General features: G+C 46.1%; 2 protein-coding genes across 2 annotated transcripts in view; one reads left to right on the top strand and one right to left on the bottom strand.

Moving 5' to 3' along the window:
* Positions 1–625: 625 nt before the first annotated feature.
* Positions 626–2,502, top strand: LOC144103732 (uncharacterized). The gene has a single exon (XM_077636386.1). It carries the CDS (start codon positions 626–628, stop codon positions 2,393–2,395), a length of 1,770 nt encoding a protein of 589 aa, XP_077492512.1. The 3' UTR covers positions 2,396–2,502.
* A 3,485-nt stretch (positions 2,503–5,987) lies between these two features.
* The window catches only part of LOC144103731 (uncharacterized), a 30,302-nt gene continuing 11,405 nt past the window's right edge, over positions 5,988–24,884 (bottom strand). Inside the window, exons 2-7 of the mRNA XM_077636385.1 lie at positions 18,965–18,982; positions 18,118–18,192; positions 15,392–15,490; positions 12,157–12,302; positions 9,674–9,961; positions 5,988–8,240 (exon numbers count right to left, since the gene is read on the bottom strand). Coding sequence (XP_077492511.1) covers positions 6,654–8,240; positions 9,674–9,961; positions 12,157–12,302; positions 15,392–15,490; positions 18,118–18,192; positions 18,965–18,982 — 2,213 coding nt within the window. The 3' untranslated portion in view covers positions 5,988–6,653. The remainder of the gene's footprint in view (positions 8,241–9,673; positions 9,962–12,156; positions 12,303–15,391; positions 15,491–18,117; positions 18,193–18,964; positions 18,983–24,884) is intronic.

Raw genomic sequence — 24,884 nt, 5'->3', positions numbered from 1 at the left:
TGGCGCGCTCCAATGTCAGAGGATAAAGAAGATGAAGTCAGATTAGCTCTTCTTTTTTCCCCCAAAATGCTGTCTGTTATTTTACTTTAAATATTCTTCTGTCGTTTTCATTGATACATTTTTCAAAATACACGCTTGGTGCTAAAATGTCGTAATCTCCTATGGAAATTTCTCTGTTTATGCCACTACACCTTGGCCATTACTCCCCCCGCGTGGGTATGTGCCATATTTACTGAGGCAAACAAGAACTCTTTCGAGGTTAGGACTCCCTCTGTCTCTTCCAGTTATTCTTTCGTTCGGTGCGAGCGCAAAGGGATTCCCGTTAAGCAGTGTCTGCGGCTACCTTCATGATTACATAAGTGCAACTGATCGATTACCTTCTTAGCTGTATACAAAATTTTGCCATGTCCAAAAATGCTCGATTCTATTCCTGGTAATTCATATTTCTTTAATTCATTTGACTGTTCCAATTTTTATATTGATTTAGTCTTCTCACGCCTATTTTCCCCGCGCAAATACCTCATTGGGATTATCTACTGGACCTTGGCCAATCCCCCTGCGTGGGTATGTGCCATGCTTACTAAGAAGAAGAAGAAGCCGACGCCGGTTCAAATGCCTCGGCGCCATGATTCCTAAAGAAGCAGATGACAGCAGCGAGAACTCGAAGACAACCGGGAGCCACGCGAAGGTGCCTTCTAAAAACGACTACGTCTCACCTACATTCGATGAAATCGGCGCCCGCGTCCCCGTATGCCCAGTTCCCAGAGATCCAACCAGCAGCAACTCCACCGCTTCACCGCACGTCGTCGTGGTGCTGCGCCCCAATACAGCGGGTCCTGCCCTGGTCCCCTGGCCGAGTACACAACTGGAAACAGCAACGTCTCCCGAGCTCCGGTTTGTCGAGAACCGCGCTGAAGAGACGGCCCAAGATGAACGATTCTGCGTCCGAATCTGGGCGCTGTGCGCCGCCGTGACGTTTCCAGTCGTGTTTTCCATGTGGCTCATGCTGGTCCCTTACCTGGTACGTACAAGCCAAACGGTTTTTCCCGTAGCCAGACCAGCATCTGCTACGCCGCCCCTTCCTCCACCGTCATCCTCACCACTCACAACGACACAGACATCACCGGCAGCAACCACTGATGTCTGGAGCGGAGTGCCACCCACATGTCTAAAACCACCTGTCTCCCCGACACTCCCTGCATCATTTCAAGTCGGCCCTAGCTACAACAGCACACTACCAGCTCCGTCCACGAGGCCATTCTTTTGTGCCTACGACAACCGGCACATAGTCCTCTCCGACACTACGTGGAACTTCATGTTCGAGACGCTACCGTTCGCGCTCTGCCCCAACGTCGTGTACTGGTCGGTAGGGGTCGTCGACGGATCTTTGACGAGCCGGGTACCCAGCTTCGACCAGCAGCATGGCCTTCACCAGCTTCGTAACATCACGGACCGCCTAGGATATCCCAACATCAGGATCCTTCTCGCGTTGGGCGGCTACGGTGAAGACGCACCGCATTTCTCTAGGTTAGGTCGGGACGACGCTACAATGCAGCGGCTTATGCGAAGCGTGACAGACGGCATGAGGGACTACCGCCTGAACGGAGTCACCGTGGATTGGCAGCTGCCGGCTTCAGGCTGCGGTGGTAGCGATGACAAGGCAGTGCTCGCTGCACTGATGTTCAGACTCCGGCAATATCTCAACCAGCATGGCATGAACCACACAATCTTGTCATTGGTCCTGGGCGCTGACAGCGGCTACGAAACTGTCGCAGACCGTGTCGCTGGCGTAGTAAACTACTTTTTTATTGCCAAGGACCTTACAACCCTTCCTGGCCCTACTAATTCGCCCGATTTCTGCTCCGGTATCACCAACGTAGTCCATGCTGCAGTTGCAAATTACGTGCAAAACATGCAACGTGTCAGCCTTGACCAGCTCTGCATCGCAGAAGACCTGACACCCTTAGCAACTATCCTGAACGTCTCTTCGGCAACTGGTTCCATCGCTACTCTGCCAGATTTATATGGCCCGCCCTTCTACACATTGTGTAACGCGCCGAGCTTTTGCAGAAACGATAACGTCAGTGGATCGTGCGTCTCGCATTTCCTTTACGCCGATCCTCCAGGTCAGCCTCACCGCCTCGCTGCGTACGTCGCGACCAGTAATGTCACGACACTCCAGGCACGGGCCGACCTGAGCGGGATACACGGACCTTCAAGTTCACCAGCCTCTGGACAGGGCTGCGTGCTAGCATTTAACATGCACGCCGACAACTTTGCGAGCGAGTGTGGCCCGCCCTACAGACAGTATCTCCTGACAGAGCACCTATATTACGGAACAATCGGTCAGAACGCCCCCAGTGCTTCGATTCTGGATGCGGCGCCGCAGTGCTAGGAAAACTGGAGAGCCACGATGCAGATAAGAAACGTAGGAAGTCGAAACTCATATTTATTGTGGTAAACGATATTTTTATCACCTGTTATTATAAACGCTACACCCGTGTAGATAATGCCTTTACAGAGATCATCATTTTTCCTTCCTGATAAAGAAGCCCTGGTGCTTGTGCTTTTGTGACTTTTTTTTTCTCTAACCGAAAAAAAAATTAGTAAAGCCGAACAAAGAACACAGTGTAAACGCAGATGGTTGCTGTTATTAATGATGCATTGATGGCTTAGCAAATTGCACGTGTGCTTTTAACAGGTGATGCATGTTACAAACTCATTATTGAAATCACAGCTGTGTATGCTCAAGCTATATGTGCATCCTCTCATGTGCAGGTTATTGATTGCACTTCCATATTAAATACCTTCGCCTTTAGTAGAGGTAGTTTTGATTGTGTCAATGTTATCACTTTCATATCGTAAATCCAACAGAAACCTTACGGGCGTGCTATAAGGCGTATAAATGAGCGTTAAGGTTTCCTGTATAAGAGTGTTCTGTATACAAGCTGCACATGTCTGTCAATACAGTGCTTTTCAGCTTACCATGTCCTTGATGTTTAAAATCTCCCTTTACACGAATCCTTATTTGAGTTGATCATTTAGTGCGGTCCCTCCGCGACCTGGAAGGCCTGAGTGCCAACCGCCTGGGTGACTGGTGGGCCACCTAGGTCACGCGACCTAGTGACGTCATCACAACCTGCCCACCTGATTGTGATCGAACTGCCCACCGTAGTAGATGGCAGTTAAACTGATGATTGTGTTGTGGTGACGTGCAAGCTGATGTAGAACATTATATGTGCGAAAAGTCTGGGTGAAGATGTGTGCGAGGCATGCTATAACCCGTTGTTATCCCGTTCAGTAAGTACCTTGCTCTTTGTATATATCGCCAGGGGAGGAGCCCTGTTCACGTTGTCGTATGCAGCGCTTAAGTTCAGGAAGGCTAGACACAGAGCTCTGCTTTGCGGCCTAGCGTTTTCTATGCATTGGGTAAACACGAACAGGTTCACTTCTGAACTCGTTCGGAAGTTCTCGGAGTATCATTTTACTTTCTATCCATGACTACAGTTTTAATTTCACAATATACATTGCCAGCCTGTGTATAACAGATGTAATCGGTCTGAAATATTTAATGTGCACCCCATTTCGTTTCCCTTTATAAATCAATTTCATTTTATTCCGTCGACAGCTGTCCGTAATTTGCGTCTTTGTTATGACTGTTTTCAATGTTCTTAACGTTTTATTGTTTCGTGGACAAAGTCCGCTAATCAGATTGATTGGAATTTCATCTATCCCAGCGGATGTGCATGTCGGAATATTTGCAACTCGTTTTTTCAGTTAAGATTGGTCAGTTCTAAGTTTCTTTCTATTATGCTGTTCCGTGTTGCTTCCTTATTTGGGGAGATTACCCTATCGTTGTTCCTAAATGACTCAGCTTTAACGGATGTCATGCAGTTCACAGTGTTGTCTCCCTCTAAACGTTTAATCTTATTTTTCTCCTGACATCTTGAATCCATTCCTGCTTTCTTTGATTCTTTTCAACCAGCCAGCCTATATGGTTCCAGAATTTTCTTGGACCACCTTTTGTTACATCGCGAACTTCAACCGTCCAGCCATGAGTGGACTGCTTTATTTTACCCTGGACGAGAATCTGTGCTTCTTTATCCCATTTTCTCATTTTTAGTCTATTTCCTCTTGAGATAACTGCGCCTTTTTACCTCTCTGTGTTCCCTTGAAGCCGTCCGTCGTTGCTCCATGGCCTCGTCAGTTTCCTTATTCCACCAGCTTCGATCGTGGCTTCCTGTTTCATTTCCAGGGGTTTGCCATTTTCACTTGTTTCATTTTCGTACTCATCATTGTAATCCAACTTTTCCATCGGGCGCTTCTGCATTGCTTCTTCAATGTCTGCTGCTATTAGCTCTATTTTTTCGTCGTTTAATTTTGCGTTGTTTTTTTTCTCCTTTTCTGCATTTCTCTTTTGATCAGGGCTCTGATCTGCAGACTAATGCCTTTATGATCATTTTCCAGACCGAGATATGTGAGACAGTTACTGCGCCATTTCCTTTCCTAAAAAACAATTTTCAATTTTCATTCTCATTAGGCCCCGCCGCGGTGGCTCAGTGGTTAGGGCGCTCGACTACTGATCCGGAGTTCCCGGGTTCGAACCCGACCGCGGCGGCTGCGTTTTTATGGAGGAAGAACGCTAAGGCACGCGTGTGCTGTGTGATGTCAGTGCACGTTAAAGATCCCCAGGTGGTCGAAATTATTCCGGAGCCCTCCACTACGGCACCTCTTCTTCCTTTCTTCTTTCACTCCCTCCTTTATCCCTTCCCTTACGGCGCGGTTCAGGTGTCCAGCGATATATGTGATGTCTGTGCACGTTAAAGATCCCCAGGTGGTCGAAATTATTCCGGAGCCCTCCACTACGGCACCTCTTCCTTTCTTCTTTCACTCCCTCCTTTATCCCTTCCCTTACGGCGCGGTTCAGGTGTCCAACGATATATGAGACAAATACTGCGCCATTTCCTTTCCCCAAAAAACCAATTATTATTCATTCTCATTAGTTTATCATGCGAACGATTTTCCCCTGTTTACACCCGAAGTGTAGATTTATCGTGTGTTGAGGCAGTATAAGACTTGCAATTGAAAAAAGTTCGGGCTTGTGAAAAGGAAGCGGTAATAAAGGGGGCATAAACAAATTAACTAATAGTTGAATCAAATTAAGGGCCTATATTCATGGTTGAGAATCATGCATTTTGTTGGGTAACTAAAATGAAATAAACGTTGCTTTCACGTGCGTCTCAATACATCTCTTGAAGGGGCGTTGACGGATTGTATTTGTAAGGCATCCGACGCTTGTCTTGCACTCTGTAATGTTGAAAAGACAGTCCTTATTTAGGTGCTATTTAGATTTGGAGCGACAGCTAGCTCCTGCTTCTCGATAGTCAACAGTTTTCCTAGAAGCATAAACAAACAACGAGCCACCCACAACTTGGCTCTATGTCCTCTCCGACTCGGCTTTTTACACCGACAAATGTATGCTTTTTAGATGTAATGCACATTTAAAGGGGAAAAAATAGACATAAGGCAGTTTTACACAAATTTTCAGTTATCCAAGAAATTAGATCTGATAGACAAAAACAAACAACAAATATGGGTTTACAAAAGTTTTGTTTGTCAAAACGAAAAATATTCCATTAAGCAAAAAAAAAAACTGAAAACGGGTATTAGCACATAGTTTCTGGCAAGGCACGAGCCAGGTATTTCTGTTATGCGACAAAAATATATTTATACACAGATATATGAGCAACGATTTCTTTTTAGTAACCTCTGACCAGACACGTGATCGCACTGCAGCATTGGTGTAGTTGTTACCGCATCAGCCTGATAAGGGCTAGGCTCGGGTTTCAGTCCCTAGAGCCACGGGTACCTCATTGCTTACTGATCGGCGCATGCCTTTCCTGGCATGATGTGCGGCTCATCCGAGGTGAAATGTTTAAACATTCATCTCCGACTTCACCTCGTACAAAAGAAACACGCTGGCCTTGGTGCTTAATTGCCCTTGATTCATTAAAACGCAATTGCCACACTGAACATAACTGACAGGAAGAAACGTGCAGTTGGCAGTGACAACGAAGTTCTCTCAATTCCCTCCGTCGTACAATAAAAGGGGAAATTTCTTAACATCTTCGTTTAATAGAGACAGAACTTGCTATTTTAGATCCCAAAGAAAGTAGGGTACGCCACAAATTTCTGCACCATGTGTTTTACGCAAAACCTCGCCGATCGTAGCGCGACAGTTTAGCTTGAAGACCTGTGCAGAGGTTCCTCGTAGTGCAGAAGGCGAGTTCATTTTGATCGAAAGTTCTGTATAATGTCCGCTCGTGTTCTAAAGCACAATTCACAGAGCTCGCGAGAACTTGTTGCGCAAACCGATGAAATGCCAAGCAGTATCCGTATAAGTCGTAATAATAATGATAATAATAAAAGAAGTGACCGAAGTCCTAAAGCAATGTTGCTGGTTAGTATACAGGGAATAGAAATTCAGTGGGCACTTTTTTGTCATGGCTTTTGTGCACTCATTGCTTGCGGTCTTAATAGCGTGACTCTAATAATTGTTTCAGAATTCTAAGTAAATCACAAATACACAGAATAAGCAGCAAGTCAGGGAGGTGAAATGTTAAGAAAAGCTAGAAAATGTCGAGGAATGACGTTCACCTAAAACAATCCCTTAGGGGCAACATTCGATGGCGACCCCTGCACGAGAAGGCCTGGTGGAATTCCGGCAGCTTGGCAACTCCAAAGTTGCAACCCGCGTGCGCCGCGGGGTGGCTCAAGTCGTTGCGGCCTGGGGTCGCGTTCACGGAGCCACAAAGTGGCAAACAGGCCCGTCTGAAGAAAAGTGCGTTTGTGGCCACCGCGCGCCGACGGTCTCTCTTGACGGCGTCCTCATCATATTCGATCTTAATGTTTCTGGCGGCTTCTATGGCGTCTATCACGGAGAACGCGTCGTCGAACTGCTCCTCAGTGAGCGGACTACCGGGGAATTTGTATCGGTCGGACAGGCAGCGCGCGATGTCCGCGTACCCGGCGGCAGACCTCTCGCTCCAAGAAGGCGAGGTGTTGTTTTGGCCAGGGACGCTTTCGTGTCGTTCGTTGGCAAGGCGGGCAAATTTTCGCAGCGCCAGAGTGGCCACGGTAGCGATGTTGATGAAGTCCTCGATGACCGATGCGTAGTAGATTGGCTCCGTGCCCAAGAACTGTGGAAGCACTACGATCTTTTTGTTGTGGAGGACAGAAATTTCTGTGCCCATCAAGTACTTACTGTTCTTCACTATGAGCGACTTGGATGAATTGCCGATGCAGGACGGGTGGGTTTCGAGCTTGTAAATGTCGACGTAGTTTTCGATGAAACTGTTCGTCACGAGAAGACGGCCTTGTCCGAAGCGGCTGCACTGCAGCTCCTGCACTGTCATCACGCTACTTGGGAACAGGAGGACGGTGAAATTCGCGATCTTGCCCTCCGATCTTGTCCTGTCCCCCAGGTTCATCCAGGTCCGGGAAGCGATGATAGGGAGGAGCCTGGTCTCAAAGTCGGTGTAACTCTTGAACCTATCTATGACGGGTCTTTTGATGGAGAACATCATAGACATCGCCCGCAGCCACATTTCCTTGAAGACCCTCATTCCGGAATTCAAACAGGTAGCGCGGAGTGTGTCGTTGGTCCGTGACGCAATGAGCTTGAAGTCGTACGAAAGGACGTTGGCCGACAGGACAGCCACCAGGTGGAGGCATCTGGCAACCGGTGTCGCATTCACGAGTGCGCCCTGTAAATCTGCGCACACCTTGTCGAAATCCGGTGCCTTCACCCTTGTCTCAGCGGTGCCACCGTGCTCCATGAAATGCTTCGTCCACAGCTCTGCCGTGAATGGGCCACAGGAAAGATCGCCGATCTTCTTTGGCGAAAGAGGCGCTCCCTCTAGACCCTGGCGGTCTTTCCATCCTTCGTCGAATTTCACGACTTCAGAAATGACTTCGTCACCAGGGCCGTACTCGCCGATGCTAGAGAGAACCCGCCGAAGGTACTCGGCCGTGTCGTTAGACGGATCATCTTTACCCATGATCCTGTGGAAGCTCCAGGCCCTCGCGATGACGAAGTACGTGCCCTCAGAGGCCGTCGTGTAGCGGTTTATCTTGAAGAAGTTGTGGAAGTGGTTGATGTAGGACAAGTTGAAACTGTACGCGAACAGTTCCTCCCAAGTGTTGTTCACCAGCCACTGCCTGAGAGGTATTTCCAGCTCCTGCACGGATGTACATGAACATATCATTTGAATACGCCACAGATTTCAGTGAAAGACAGTCCCTGTTTAGATTTTTTTTTAATTGGGAGCATGGTTGCTAACGTTCGACTGAGGCGAAACTGTCGGTATGTTGACGCATCGATCCGGCGAAGTCTCCTTTGTTGTGGTTGCCTAAGTGTTTAGCGATCCTCCCATGTCTTGCCCAGTTTTAAATGTTTATTGAACACAGTGTACGTCCTACCGAACAGCGCTGAAATCTTTTAAGCAAGCCCCATTTTCGGTTTGCTACATCCTTAACTTCCCATTCCCACTTTGTTCCCCACGTCCGATCCCACCCAGAAATTCCGGACAAACGCAGCTTCTTACTCGGAGATGTTTATGAGAGCAATTTTTTTTTTGTGTGGGTGTACCTTGAGATTACTGTAAAACAATCAATAAATGCGCGAGACGCTGGTTTTCTACGGCGGTGTTAAAACTCGGTACGATCTCAGGGCAAACTTTAAAAGGAAGAGTTTGCTACGCTTTGGAAGATTAGACCAATTTCATCAATGTCTTCGTAATATCTTACAGTACTCTACAGATTCTTTACAATGAAAAGTGATGTAAAATAAAGCTGTACTTGTGCTGTCACCAAGTACGACGGCATGACAAGACAAATCGAAAGCGAACCGAAACGTTACAAAAGCATCATCATCATCAGACTGACTACGCCCACTGCAGGGCACAGACCTGCCCAATGTCTCTCCAACTAACTCTGTCCTTTGCCAGCTGCGGCTACCGTATCCCTGCAAACTTCTTAGTCTCATCCGCCCACCTAACTCTCTGCTGCCCCATGCAACGCTTGCCTCTCCTTGGAATCCATTCCGTTACCTTTAAGGACCAGCGGTTATCTTGCCTTCGCATTACATGTCCTGCCCAAGCCCATTCCTTCCTCTTGACTACGACTAGGATGTCATTAACCCGCGTTTGTTCCCACAGCCACTCTGCCCCCTTCCGGTCTCTTAACGTTACACCTATAATTTTTCATTCGATGGCTCGCTGCGTTGTCCTTAACTTAAGCTGAACCCTTTTCATTAGCCTCCACGTTCTTGCACTGTAGGTGAGTACCGCTAAGATACAGCTGTTGTACACTTTTCCCTTGAGGGATACTGGTAAACTGCCATTTATGATCTGAAAGAACCTGCCATATAGTTGTCTTCTCTTCGAATCCTCTCCGTTACCCTTAAGGACCAGCGTTCTCTTGCCTTGGCATTGCATGTCCTGCACAAGCCCATTCCTTCCTCTTGATTACGACTACGATGTCTCTAACCCACGTTTGTTCCCTCACCCACTCTGCCCGCTTCCGGTCTCTTAACGTTACACCTATCATTTTTCTTTCCAAAAATCTTACGCCAGTTTCATACGCGTATCATTGTCATGCAGCATGTACTCACAGCCACCACTTCTCGCACTGCCTTCTTGATGTCTACCGGGCCTTGGAAGGCCTTCAGGCACGACACGTAGTACGCTCGCGCAGTCTCCAGCACTTCAATGTTGGGGTCGCTGGATTCGGTGCCAGCCGAGAGAAGCGCATGCCGCTTCTCCTGGAACATGTCGGCGGCGTCCAGCATGAATGTTGAAGGGCGGCGCTGTTCATGGAGCCAGTGACCACACACGTGCGAGTAGAAGTCGTCACACGGGTCCACAGTGTAGTCCGCGTAGCTGGTGATCAGCCGGCTAGCCTGAGCGCACATGGCAAGCCGAAGATGCTAGTCTTATTATCACACCCAGCATTTCTGGAAAAATGCATTTTTCAATGGGAAAGAGTTTATGAACGCAACTTTTTCATACATTGTAAGATTTCACTATAACCATCAATATGCAGTTAAAACTCGATAACAAAACCCGATTTTAAGAACTCTTCGATGTTACGAACAAATTTTGGTCCTCCGGCAAGTGTATTGGGTTCATAGTTCTCAATAAGCCGAAATAACGAAACAAACGACCAACGTAACCCGATTTAACGAAGTTTTAGAGCGATAGCTGTTATAGGCGCTCGTCCCTGGCTTTCGCGTCGTAGTTGTCCGCCGTCGTCGGCGTAACCGTTGGGTGCGTTTCCACCCACCGGTTGCGCCAGTCAACCTTGGTCTCATAAGCCTACGGATGGCTCTGTTTGGAACGGCCGCCTGGCAGCGCAGGGGTGCATCATGAGACCACTACGCCAGTGCGTCAGCAAAATATCGCCAACTTAGATCTAGACGCTTAAACAGCTATCGCTGAACATCACGATACACAGTCGTAACCGTCCTGTGAGCTTTTTTCCAGGAATAACTGAGTAACGAAAAAGTGATTTCTTATTTTATTCACAATGTCTCGTAGCTCGTTGGCAGCGTACCAACAATAACATCTAGGCGTCGAAATCACGGCCCTGGTTTTGTTCTGACGAGGCTGCAAGCTGCGCTGCTGCACCGAACAAAGGACTCGACAGTCGGCGGCGCTTCCCACTTTCGCTTCGAATCAGTTTTACCAGGTGGCGCTTTCATGCACGTGCGATCTGGGCCGCTTTCGCGGATTTTTCAAAGGCACAGGCGCGGGTTGTCGGCAAATGCGCTGCCGCGGTAGCTTTTGGGTGCCGCTACGTTACAGTTTAGGATCTGAAATGCCGGAGGAATGCCTTCCACGATTTTACGAATTTCCCGGTTTAACGAAATAATTAGTGGCTGCTCTTCTCGTCGTTAAATAGAGTTTTAACTATATCCACATACCTTACGTGAGCAGACTGGCATTTTGACGTCTTTGCTATCGTCATAAGAGTTATCCATTGCTCTTCTAAGCCATTCTTAACTGCTCGATGTAAAATTCTCGAATAGAAAGATTTTGCTACTCATCGGAAGAATGGACCAGTACCTTTAATATTTCCATAGCGGTACTTTATAATATTCCAATATCGAAAATTTTTGTGCTAGATTGTTGGACATGTTCCGACATTAATCGAAGTGTATCGCTTAGTATTTGTAATCGCTGACTGCCTTTCGCGCATATATGCGGAAAGTTGTATCGCAAGAAATGGTAACACCCATGCATTGATTCACTCAATGTTCAGTGCCTTCTTAGAGCCGTTTTTCAGGAAACTGTGGTATGCGGATATAATCGCTCTTGTAAGTCTTGTCCTTCTACCACAGGTTGATTTTTAGAAGATAAAGCGGCAAGCCGCCACGGTACTGGCTGAAAGGCACTCCACGCGTTGGTTGACTCCTACCACCTTCAGCGTTGAGTTCAAATCAAGGGCGGGAGCCGGGGCGTTTAATCCGACATAAAATAGGAAAATCGGCCGCACAGGACAGTAGTTTGAAGTTTCTGAGAATGCTCGGAACGTGTAGATCCAGTTCCCGCGGTAAAAAAACGAGTTCAGATTCCTCCTTAGTGCACCTTTAAAAATAAAAACGCATAAAAATAAAAATATTAAAAATAAAGGACAAATAAACACAAAACAAAACTTCAAGCAATAAGTATTAAAAAACAAAACAAAAAGAAATACGGAGGGAGAAGGAGAGGCAAGGAAAAAGCTTTCGCATTTCCGGTTTTTAGTAGACCCTTACAAAAATTTCTTTCGACACTATATAAAGTCTATAGACTCTCTATAGACAAACCCTAGAGAACAGCCTGCAGGCTATATAAATCCTATAGAAAGTCTAAAGACAATGTATTGATTTATGGCCATGCACTTTCAGTAGACTTTTGTCTACAGACAGTCTATATAGACTATGGATAGAGAGAAAGAAATATCTATAGGGAGGCAACAGAGTCTATAAGATGCCTACAGACTGTCTATATATAGACCATTTTTGTAAGGGGACTCAAGTGCTATCCTGCAATATTCCTTCAAAAGCTGCGCTGTATCAAGAGCGTGCTCCGTATCACGGCCAGCCGTTCTCACCTCTTGACATTTGGCAGTTGTGCACTCGTAGTTCGCCTTGGCAGTCTGGATGGTTCGCCAGAGGGTGAACACGAACGTGGCACCAGCTAGGCCTAGCGCTGCCGCCCCAGCGAGCGCCGTCTTCCGGTAACTGGCGATGGATGCAACTGCGGGATCACCGGCACACGCAAACTCGAGAGACAAACCGTAGTTTAGCGCGTATTAGACGCCCGCGGTACTAAATAAAACAAATTGGTAAAGAAAAAGCGGGTTCGTGGCGATGCGCACCATTCTTTGGACCTTATTGTCGTGTTTACAGCGCCAGAAGAAGGACCGCAGTGAAATGACAGATTGGTTATGGTTTATGGGGGTTTAACGACCCTAGCGACTCAGGCTATGAGGGACGCCGTAGTGAAGGGTTCGGGAAATACCAACCAACCTGGGGTTCTTTAACGTGCACTGACATCGCACAGTACACGGGTCCCTAGTATTTCACCTCCATCGAAATTCGACAACCGCGGCCGGGATCGAACCTGCATCTTTCGGGTCAGCAGCCGAGAAACATAGCCGCTGAGACACCGCGGCGGCCCGAAACGACGAAGAGAGGCATTGCGCTTAACTGTTTAACGAAAGGCAATGCGCCCAGCTGGAGCAAGCCAAGCAATTCTGTATAGACGCTTCTAGTTCCCGCCGATGCCACTGCGTGTCTCATGGTGCTGGACTTCAAAAATATCGCCGGAATTTCGAATATTTGGTATATGCACACCACTGAATTCCTGTGGCCGTCAGAACTAGTCGATGAGAACGTAGGAAGCAATTCATGTCATATTCTGCACTCGAAATAGGAAGGAGTAAAATTGAAGTAAATTGACCTCTAGCGCACACTAGATGGCTAGAGTGCGCGCTAGAGGACAGCTTACTGCCTTTTTACGTCCCATATAAGCGTATTTATGTTTAGAGTGTACAAACTGTAGCAAGAGTAGGCCAACAGTATCAACACCTGCGTGCCATCTTACCGCGCTCCTTGCTTTCTTACTGCAAATGAATTATTCCCTCCGAGTTCCGTGGGCTTCGCTATGGCCTGCGGGCAGATGGCGCTAGTTGGTGCTGCGGCTTAAAGTGCTTCTGTTCTTCCAAAAGTGAGTGCGGCAATATTTTTGGTGGTGTGGCTCTAAGGCATGAATGGAAATGGAGGATGGGAAGCGGGGGGTTACAGACGGTGCAAAAGGCCCGACTTTTTGCTAAAGCCAGGAGCGAGTCAATCACCGCCCTGTGGAGAGTTTGACGGTCCGCGCGGTACCTGACTTCCGAAAGTAACGCGATGACTACATTTTGCCCTCAACCCCCCTCCTCCTCCAACGCTTCCTCTTTCCCCACGCCTGTCTTCCCATCCTCCTCCGCTCCCCTCTTCGCCGACTCCTGTCAGATGGGGAGCGCAGGTTTTTAGTTTTTTTACTGACGGAAGGGCGTTTCCCGCGCTATCTTACTTAATTTCTTTTTTGAGCTCTGATCGCCATTCCTGTGCCCACGCAATTACAATGATCCATGTGCAGGCGGACTGATACGGACGTATTAAAGGGACACTGAAGAGAAATTGAATTTGGCTTGTATCGATAGAATAGCAGCTCCTGATCACAAAAACGCCGCTCTTACTGAAAATAAAGCTCTTGTAATGTAGAAAATACCAAGAACCAAAATGCAGGTGTCGCCGCCACTGGCCAATCTCGCAAGTACAAGCGTGATGACTTCCTAGGACAAGAGGCGCCACCTTGGAGGAATTTTCCTTACTTCATGGAAGCAACGAATCTCTGAGGCTGGCAAAGAAAAGTTGCGCACCGCACCGCTAGCCGTTAGAAATCACGGAGTCTGCGTTTACGTCACGTTCACGTCACTCCTTTCTGAGACGTCATAAGAGTTGCCATGGCGTCATAAGAGTTCCCTGAGTTTGAATTAGAGCGGCGGAAGAAACTTTCTCGACTTCGAATCGAAATTTCTTCGAAATAAATGCATCTTTCGCGCCCGGAAAAGCGGCAACAAAGCCATGAAATGCCGAACTATCAGATTTTGCTAACAAAAAAAAATGATAGAGTTCTCCTCAGCGTCCCTTTGAGCCTGCAGCGACGAAAACTTCTAGAACCTTGTCGTGATGCCGTGCTGCTGAGCCTTCGATTGTCATTATCGTATGGACAAAGTCAAGATGCTTCTTTTCATACCATCTGAAGAGCGCAACGAAGCAAGGAGAAATGTTAGGCTCCATAGAATTCGCTTTGTTCACATGATGTGGCTCCCTCTAGGAAGGGGCGAATATTCGTCTGCTACTGGTTGGAATGAGACGCACGTTGGAGTCGCAGGAGCGACGCGGTTCCACGAGGGGTCAACTGCGCCTGCGGAGTGGCAAATGTGCGCTTGACAGCTGCCGCCATCTTTCGCGTGCGCCTGTCACTAACATGAGCTGTGCATGCGCAGTAGAACCTGGGGGCTTGTTTTCAACCAGTGGAGCTGGAGGAGGAGAGGGGTACAGGCGCACAGCGGTCGCGTTAAAAAGAGCTGATCTCAAGGCGGTAACAACGGGACGGCGCAGTGGCGTGTCGCTGATATCCATTTCGCCTTCCTTTAGGCTTGGATTCAGGCCACAGGATTTTCTTTTGAGCCGTATAATTGCGCAGTCATGGGAAATCCTTAGTTGTAGACCTCTAGCCAGAGTAATAAGCTCGTCCTTACCCCTGAGGACCTTTCGTGCTTTACGGACTGCGTTATGCTCTTTTTGTCGGGGCTCAAAAGCAAGCCATATGGCTAACCTAAGGCTGTGCTCGACGTCTTAAAGCGTTGGCCCAATGTTTCAGAAGTGCAGGCAGTAGCTGACATGTTTCGTTTTACAAACTGCCGGATGGCCCCGCGTACAGTGGTACCTTAATTATTAGCGAGCTTATTAATAGCACAGAACTGAAACTTCGGCACATTCCTCACCTAAGTGCATATTATACAAATCCCTGAAGCATTTTTTGTAGGTGCTTTTGTTCACGTTTTGCGATTTTTTTGTACGCCATCCCATTCAGTTACGCGCCCTGTCACCGCCACTGCCGGTAGATGGCGCAAGTAGTTGATGTCCCGGAAAGCTGGGCATGCAGCACCTCGCCTTTGGGTCATCCGAGGCACTGGCTGCATGCATACACCGATGCATATTGATTATAAACCCATAATGCGCCTCCCAGTCTCAGGAATGAGGATTGTAGGTAAAAAAAGAAGTTATTCTAACCTGGAGAAATGCCTTTTTGTGGTGAGCCCCGTGACGCTGGAGTCGCTGCGTACTTCGGCGTTCGTGGTGGCGACGTTGGGTAGGGAGCTATTCTTGGCACTGCAAATGGCAAGCGAAGTGATTGCTACCGTAACCCTGCTTAGGACACAAACTAGAAGAGACCAACGCGAGGCGTTCCATTCAAAGGTAATGTAAATATATGAGATGGAATAGATCGACCCGTGTGAAGTAAATCTGTGTGAAGAATTAGGCAAGTTCACTTCATTTCGTTGTTAATAACGGCGTTCGTCCTTGGTCATCATGCTTAGGCCACATTCACCCGAACTCAGATTTTGCATCACTAATGAACAAGTAATCACGAAATGCTTCTTGGGTAAACATTTCCTTTTTCTCGTTTTCAATAGTCCGCGTTTATGCAGATTTTATAGTACACCATTCGTTGAATGAATAGTTCAAGCCAGCAATGAACGTAGTGGCGCTGGAAAAGTTGGAGTATTTTTTTAAATTTTTCTCACATTGCTAACGCTGGATGTAACACTTACGAAAATTGTTTTAGACAATTCATAGACTGTCCATAGCTTTTGTCAATAAAATCTATAGACTCCTATAGACAAACCCTCGAAAACAGTCTCTAGGCAATAAAAATCCTACAGACAGTCTATAGACAATCTATAGATTTATGGCCATGCACTTTTAGTAGACTTTTGTCTATAGACTGTGCATAGACAAAACGAAATATCTATAGGAACACCATAGAGTATATTAGAAGTTTTAAGACTGTCTATAGACCATTTTTGTAGGGAACAGCTCGGTGCGCAACATTTCCTGTTGGTATGTCTCATGAAAGTGGAATAAAAAGGCACCAGGTGGAATATTTAGTGCTGGCGCCCTGGTGTATACACATGGACAAGAAGCGTGCCACTCTTGGCGCCTTTACGAATATTTTCCTACTAGCCTGTGGCAGCGGCTCGAAATGACCACGCAGCGTCAGCTTGGTTGAGGCCTGGACAACCATCGCCTGACGTTATTAAAAAGAAAAAAATCAAAGACGACGCCTGCCAGAGTCAAATCGGGTTTGTTTGATGCGCTCTTGCTCTGTTTAGACCTAGGTTCAAGCTTGCAGCTGGAAATTAATTGAGAATATATTAATAAACACTATGTTAATAAAAGTCTGACTTGCACAACCGAAGCCATGTTTCAAATAAAAACGCAGCACGGCTGTTTTATTCGGTAATGCGGGTTTATAGCACAGCTATCTTAGATGTGTTTGGTGTTTTCAGCGTTTAAATGAAAAAAAAACAAATGTGGTTTTTATGTATTATACATTCTAACTGAAGTATTTAGGCGGCTTTCACAGCTAGACTTTGTCGACGCATGCGCGATGCCTCTTCCAAGTCAACTTTCATAGCTCGATCTTGAAGAGCAAATAATAAGGCGACTACAAACTAGTACTCTGCCCAATCCCTGCTTGTTGAGTAAATGGTATCCAGACACCTACCAGTCGTCCTTCCCCTTCTGTGGAGCAGTTGGCACACAGTTTTGGAATGTCAACAAAACCTAGACTTTGACAGCAACCCCGATCCGACATATGGGCGCTGGGAGGCTACCCTTCATAGCCACAGTCCCCTCGACCAGAAATCGCTGGTTGAGAGGGGCCGGATTATGATGGCGACCAATGGGCTCTCCTATTGAACCCAGCCAGTATTTATGCTCTTAATAAATGTCTTTCCTCCTCCTCGAACACGCCGCTGCTGCACTTAGCGCGCGGCGCGTTTATGACTGTGATTACCATGTATTGTAATCATGCCGTTCGTTTTATTCAGCTCCATCATATTAACGTCCACCGAATATTGTAACCGTACTCCAGGTGTGCACCCGCTCAGGTGTGCACCCGCTGTATGGGTCCGAAACACGCGTTTCCTCGTAACTATACGTACAGCTCTAACACAGACACAGAAGGCGGTTGACGGTGTCTTAGGACGGCCGCGCCCCACCAATGACAGCTAAGGTGGCGCGAGGCACGAGCAGAGGCTGTTCACATGGTCTACTACACCGCCACCACCAACGCCCGACAGGAAAACTGAGTTTCAACAGCTGCGCTTTCAGTTGTTAGAATATGGGGAAGAACGCGGCGCTCGACACAAGTCGACGAGGCGGAGCACTGTAACATATAAATTTCAGAGGGAGTTGAAAGAAATTAGGCCTCAGCCTGAATTCTAGGACCACAGATTTACTGGGCTCTTTGGCCGCAGTACTAATAATAATAATAAATACTAATAATAAGTGGTTTTTGTGGAAAGGAAATGGCGCAGTATCTGTCTCACATATCGGCGGACACCTGAACCGCGCCGTAAGGGAAGGGATAAAGGAGAGAGTTAAAGAAGAAAGGAGGAAAGATGTGACGTAGTGGAGGGCTCCGGAATAATTTCGACCACCTGGGGATCTTTAACGTGCACCGACATCGCACAGCACACGGGCACCCTGGCGTTTTGCAGGCCTAATTCCCTCAGCTAAAACCGGTAAACAAAATATTTTGTTGAGGGCAATTAGTGATTGGTCGATAGCAACACTGGCGGCCTTTCCTGAGGACGATGAGAACTGACCAATGCATAACTGTCATACCAAACCACCCCGGGCTTGGCTTTCGACCGAGATATAGCGCGTAGTTGTTAGGCCTAAGCTCATAAACCGCATTGTCGGACTGAAAATGTTTGCTGTGTCCTTACAATCAATAACCATGGCTGTTTGTTCATCACTGGGGCGACGGCGACTTGCAATGGCTTTTCCGATGTCTTCCAGTTCTGCAGTGGGAGCAACGAAAGAGTGAATCATCAAGAAAGGCACTCTGCAAACCAAACATTCCTACGTTCCATACGAGTCGCTTGTTCGGAATTATGGGAATGTGGAGTCCATATCATGTGGAAAAATATAGTGACATCAATACGTTTTTGTATAAGGTCCATATACTGTCCATAAAAATTTCTATTTAACTTCTATAAAATGAGCATGACCTCATATGGAGTGCACGTACTTTCCACAATGTCCATACCGACTCCATGCACTCCATACTGAGTCCATATAATCCATATGTAATTATATGAAATTATGAGACTCGCCTTATGCAAGCTTTCAGTAGGGATATGCAATAAGGTATATAGGACAGGCGTGTGGTGTACTGTACTTACAATCGACTCGTACAAATTTCTATGGGACTACACTGCCTATACTTTTGTACTTGGGTGCAAATTTATCGCACTTAATGGGCATTTCGGTGCGCTCTGCGGCCTTCAAGTTAGCGGCAGTGCGCGATACTCAACTTGCCACGTTTTCGAAGGCAGTGTCAGTATGGTTCTGCAGAACATGTTGGTGGCAGCTTAATGCTCTTTGAAAGAGCATTAGTTAGAAAATCCTCGACCTTATTACCTCTAGGATGATACCTGATTTTCGAAGAACTGTTACCGACGCAGTTTGCCTGTTTGAATAAATGTTGTGAAATGTATAGCCTATTGTGTCGTAAACGAAAGTACGCTACAGGTGCAGGGAATGAAGAAGTGGTAAACACTTAACACTTACGAAGAATCTTTGCTGCAGCTGCAAGAAAATTATCACCGTTGTGCGTAAGAACTTTGTATTTCTACATTAAAGCTAAATTTTCCGCTAACTCCACTCGGCTTCAGCGTGTGTGCGCCGGAAAGAGCGAATAATTTCCTCCAGACACATCCGTGTCGCACAAAATTTGTTTTATGATGTTAGCTGGAGCGGCTCCGAACAACCGTTGACTGAATTCTCCACAGTCTATGGTGCACACAATTTTGCGCGAGAAGTAATTTGATTGGGAGGGAGGGGGGGGGGGGGCTATGCTGTGGTACCGTTATGTCGTGAGAACAAGCGTTGTCACAATCAGGGCACCCGCCGCAATTGCACAGTGGCTAAGAGGTCCCGAGGCCGTATTCTATAACCTGTCCGTTTTCCGTTGTCCACGTGGCTTCTGTATGGTCACTCAGATATATCCGCGGTACTCCGTCAGTGGTCACTCACCAAACGAAACGTGAGACCAGGTTTAAAGTTTCGAGTTTTCCTTCGTCAGCTTAATGGGAAGAAACGTTTCCGAATACGCGTAGCGAGTTACGCAAAACTTCAGTCTTTCAAGTACTCTATATAGTCTGCGCGCCTAGCACACAAGGAATTCAAAATAGTTGGGCGAAATTCACATCTATACTTACGGCTTTTCGCTGCGCCAGCTAGAACAATGAACAACAACATTTACTTGAGGTAAAAAAATAACATTTTATCATACTGCAACGTGAGTTATAAGTGCTCAGCCTGAATGCCCATTTACTATATTCATTTTATTTCATTACCCTGAAGAGTCGGTGAGGCGCATTACATGGACATTACCGTGATCAACCTTTAACAGGGCGAAAGTGACGCGAACATTTTCGGCGGAAGCGGTCAAGCAGGGGAAGGCAGCGATGTACGGTTTGAGCAAAACCACTTAGCCCTAACTGTACCTTGAACTAAGCACAATGTTTCCTCTCGTCAACGGGTTCAAAACATGAACGCAACATCTGAAAGCAAAAGTGCCTTTCTACCCTATCCGCCGCGACGCGAAGCAGGGACACTGAACATACTGGCGCGAAGCTTTCTAACGCTTCTTTTTTTGTACTTAAAGCTGCTGCATTGTGGCTACCGCTTTGTTTGTGACGCAGGGTGCAACCAGATTTAACCCGGAATTATTGCAGTTGTGCGGAACTCCTTCAGCTTTGTTCATGATTGTAGTACCTGCTTACCGCGCCTTCGATTGAAGGTTCGTCAGCTTTGAATTGAGAGCGGCCAAGATGATTCTGTTCTCCTACGACCGCCGAGCATAGCACGTTTGTCGCTATCGCCGAACGCCGAAGTGCCCAGTTCAATGTTCAGGTTCACTGGGGGCAAGTCAGCCCCATAAAGATTTTCATTGAGAAGCCTTTCGCTATATTCTATTCTGCCGAATTGTAACTCCTGCGTCGCAATGTATTGGTATGTTAATAGGGTATTTTACTTGCGTGTTCTCTACCTCATGTAAATTAAGACGCCTGAAACTTTACTCGCCAATACTTTTGCGTAAGCGTGGCGGTTCGTTGCCCGAACAAAATCGCAAGTACACTCTAAACGGGAATACGCCCACACGAGAGTTAAAAAGGGAGTACACTAGCTCACTCCCGTAAATAGAAGGAGTGCGCTACTCTCTAAACAAAAAGGAGTAAAAAAGAAATAAACAGATATTTAGCACACTCTTTGCTATAAAGGAGTGCACTAGATGATAGCTTACTCCCTATTTACTCCCATATAGGCGTATTTGTGTTCAGAGTGTAGATGATAGTTTACTCCCTTTTGTACTCCCATATAGACATATTAGCGTTCAGAGTGCAGATGACACTTACTCCCTTCTTACTCTCATAATGGCGTATTTTTGGTGGGAGTGTAGATAACGGATTACTCTGTTTTGTGCTCCCATGTAGGCGTATTTGTGTTCAGAGTGTAGATGACAGCTTACGGCCTTTTTACTCCTTTCCGCTATAGTATAGAGCGAAATTTCAATGCGCTCACGGCTTTTTCCCCGTCCGCATGAAGAGCAGGCAAGAAATAGATATTTGAGTGGTTTTTAATTCTAACCGCCTTTATTAACAAATGGCAAATGTAATTGCTTTTATTGAACAATCATCTAAAATACTGACACAAATAAAAAATTCACAAGATCTGACAGATTTGAAGGCACTTATGACTTTTTGCTCCTTCGGCACCAGCTGCAACAAAATGCATGGATTTCTAGCATCATCATCATCATCATTAGCCTGACTACGCCCACTGAAGGGCAAAGGCCTCTCTGATGTCTCTCCAATTAACCCTGTCCTTTGACAGCTGCGCCCACCTTATGCCTGCAAACTTCTTAATCTCACCCGACCAACTAGCCTTCTGCCGACCCCTGCTACGCTTACTTTATCTTGGAATCCACTCCGTTACCCTTAAGGACCAGCGGTTATCTTGCCTTCGCATTACATGCTCTGCCCGAGCCCATTTCTAAACAAGACCTTTTGCTCGCATACTGCATCAGGTTATCTAAACATATTTCACACTTCGTTAACTTTGAAATAATCGTATTTATGATTTTCTCTAATACAGTTCACTCCAAGCCTACAAACCTCATTCCTCAGCCGGTTCAGATATATGGTTTCAAGATTCGGAGCCACTTACGGGTTTTTGGCACGGTCGCTGGAATGAGAAGGTTCAAAGTTGAATACTTATTACGGTAATGACTAAGGCTGCATTATAACAACTGATTTTTAGTTCGCATTTAAGTATTATTTGGCATTGAAACTAAACAACTACGAAAGAAAGGGATGCTTTACTTCAAAGGGAGTGTTTCCAGTCGCCAACCAATAGAAATATCAGTGAACTTTCCCAAGCACAGCTTTCTGTTCCTTCTCTTGCTGGAAACAAAACAATATTGAACATTCATTGGCTCAAATCGAGAATTTATAGAGAAGCGCATTTTCATCGCGATGTCGTTACTGAACACATTTTACGCAAATCGTAAGATTGTACCATAATTATAAATATATCCGCTGTCTCCCTCTGGGAGCGCTTCTTGTTTTCTGCTATTTATTGTCAAAAACGCACCCACAGTTCACTCCAAGCCTACAAGCCTCATTCCTCAACCGGTTCGGATATATGGGTGCAAGATTCGAAGCCACTTACGGGTTTTTGGCACGGTCGCTGGAATGTGAAGGTTTAAATTTGAATGCCTATTCCGGTAATGACTGAGGCTGTATTATAACAACTGATTTTTAGTTCGCATTTAAGTATTATTTTGTGTTGAAACTAAACAACTACGCAGGAAGGGGATGCTTTACATCAAAGGAAGCGTTTCCAGTCGCCAACCAATAGAAATATCAGGGAACTTTCCCGAACACAACTTTCCGTAACTTCTCTTGCTAGAAGAAACAATAATGAATATTCACTGGCTGAAATCGAGAATTTATAGACAAGCGCATTTTCAGCGCGATGTCGTTGCTGAACACATCTTACGCAAATCGTAAGATTGTACCATAATTATAAATATATCCCCAGTCCCCGCTCGGGGAGCGCTTCTTGTTTTCTGCTATTTATAGTCAAAAACGAACCCATGGTTTTTCTGGCAGTCTTAACTATTAGGAGGGAGCGCTAGACCAACTTTAAAACCAAGATTTTGCAGCACATCGGAACATAAGACCATTCCTATGAATATGTTCCTAAGAGAACATTTAAATGAAAACTTATATAGACGTAAGTTTTCATTTTTTTCAAGAATAACTTCCGAATGGAACTCCCTATCCCTACCGAACAACTCCCAGTATTTTCACCCGCCTTGATGGATGTTCTGTTCGCTCGGCAGCTGTTTGCGGCAAAAGCAATATTTTATTTTATTTTATTGTTTTATTGTGGTATGATTTGTACTGTAATTCCGTTTTATTGTATAGATCGTAGTACGATATTTCCCTAAGTTTATTTGTTGTCTGATGCCGTGATCATTCATATTCTTTCATGCATTTCCCTCCCTTGGTTCGACGCAAAACATGTCTGCAGTATTTCGTAAATAAATGTAATAAATATTCCGTAGTTCTCACATAATCGAAAGTGTCGTCAAAGAAAGCTGGTTTTCTCCTAAGAAAATGCTTTATATTCAATCATGTTAATGCTATTCGAAAACGGACAGACGAAAATAATCCACAGCTATGGTTTGGCTTCAAAAATAGATTACTACGTGCAGAGATTGCATTTTTGAACCAGTTCGGAAATATCAGCACTTTCGACTTCTCGCTCCCCCCCCCCCCCCCCCCTCTGGAAGCGCAAGCAAGACAAGGAAATGTTACATGGGTTTACCATAGTTGCCACTAATATATGCTAGAGTGCGAAATTCTTCGTCTAGAATTTTTATTTTTAAATCTAACTACCGATTACAGTAAGCTACTGTCCACGCAAGAAATCATTTTCCTTGAACAGCGCGTTTACATTCACAAAGAAGAGCAGAAATTTTTGGAAAGATATGAAATTGTTTTTGATTACTTATCCAGCTGTTAGCACAACTAATAAAATACGGTGCTATTCCTGCAAGGGCGCACATTTTTTTTTTTTCAAAGATTATCACGGAGGCCTTACACGACTTCTGCATTTTCCGCTCAGTTCATACGTCTACATAGCAACACAGATGATACGTCCCACGTTTGACGGAAGCGAACAGTCACTGAAACCAAGGAGCACAAGGAATGTTTTTTTTAATTGTGGTGTTTATAATTAGATACTATAGGGCAATCACTTAAACATAATTGTTTACAAAGCAGGAAATAAAACAACCACATGCCGGAGGTGGGGTCTGTTCCAGCCAGATCCAAATTTCGCGTCCGGTGCTCTAACAACTGAGCTGCGCAGACGGCTGTCCAATTTTGCGCTTTCCGTGGTATTTATGTGTAGTGTAACTTAACCTTGACACTGCTCACTAGCGCCACCCTCGTCCATAGCGGCGGACGTAGCACTTCCTGTATTTCCTCGAGTGCCACGTAGGAAAATCCGGTAGAGTACCGGACGCGAAATTCGGAGGTCGCGGGTCGTGCTTTAAATTTTACTGTCGAATATTTTAAAGTAAAAACATTTGCGGCTTTCCCGTTGTAAATATCAAATAGCGAGAAATTTGGATGCGCTCAAGGCTTTTCGCGCCATCCGCTGCAAGAAGAGGCAAAAAAATCTTTCAAAGGTGCATAGGGCTATCCGCTTGGGTTATGAAACGTGAACTTTGATTGCTTTTCTTAAACAAGAAATTGAACACCTCACACAAATGATGAATTCACAGAAATATCGAGAATTCCAAGGCACTTACGGCTCCTTGTTCCTACAGCTTCAGCTGCAACAAAAAGAAGTTCATTGGCTCTTAACAAAGACTTTTGCTCACACACAGCATGGGGTTATATAAACCTGTTTCTCATTGTGCGAATATATTTAGCCTTTCAACCTCTCGTCTTCCATAGCCACGTGTGCAGTGCATGAAGCTGGTATAGTCTGGACCGCCGCGGTCTGGACCATGTGTGCGAAGCAGGACAGAGCCCCTGGTTCGAGGGAAAAGTGACAGCCACACGTGCACAAGTGACGTCAGCCTCATCTTGTGTTTGTTTGTCTGCCTGCTGCTTGCGCGCAGTCGAGGGAGGCCAACAGTTTGGGAGATTGCAATATTCCGTTTTTCCAATTGACGATTCCTTTGGGTGTTGTTCTTCGCGACCACAGCTGAGGTCGGAGGTGGTATATTGGTCTCGTACCTGAACCTAGTAGATACCGTCAAGGTCACGAGTTCGAGCCCCACGTTGGGCGCCAGTTTGTGGGTGTATCTACTGCGTTCAGGGGCGATACTTCTGTTCGCTCCAACCACAATGTGGCCGCCAAGAACAAGACGTCAACAAGTAGCCAGCAAGACGTAGCCAGACGT

The sequence above is a fragment of the Amblyomma americanum genome, chromosome 9 (genome assembly GCF_052857255.1).
Source record: "Amblyomma americanum isolate KBUSLIRL-KWMA chromosome 9, ASM5285725v1, whole genome shotgun sequence".
Lineage (NCBI taxonomy): Eukaryota > Metazoa > Arthropoda > Arachnida > Ixodida > Ixodidae > Amblyomma > Amblyomma americanum.
This window is presented reverse-complemented; position numbering and strand designations above follow the sequence as displayed.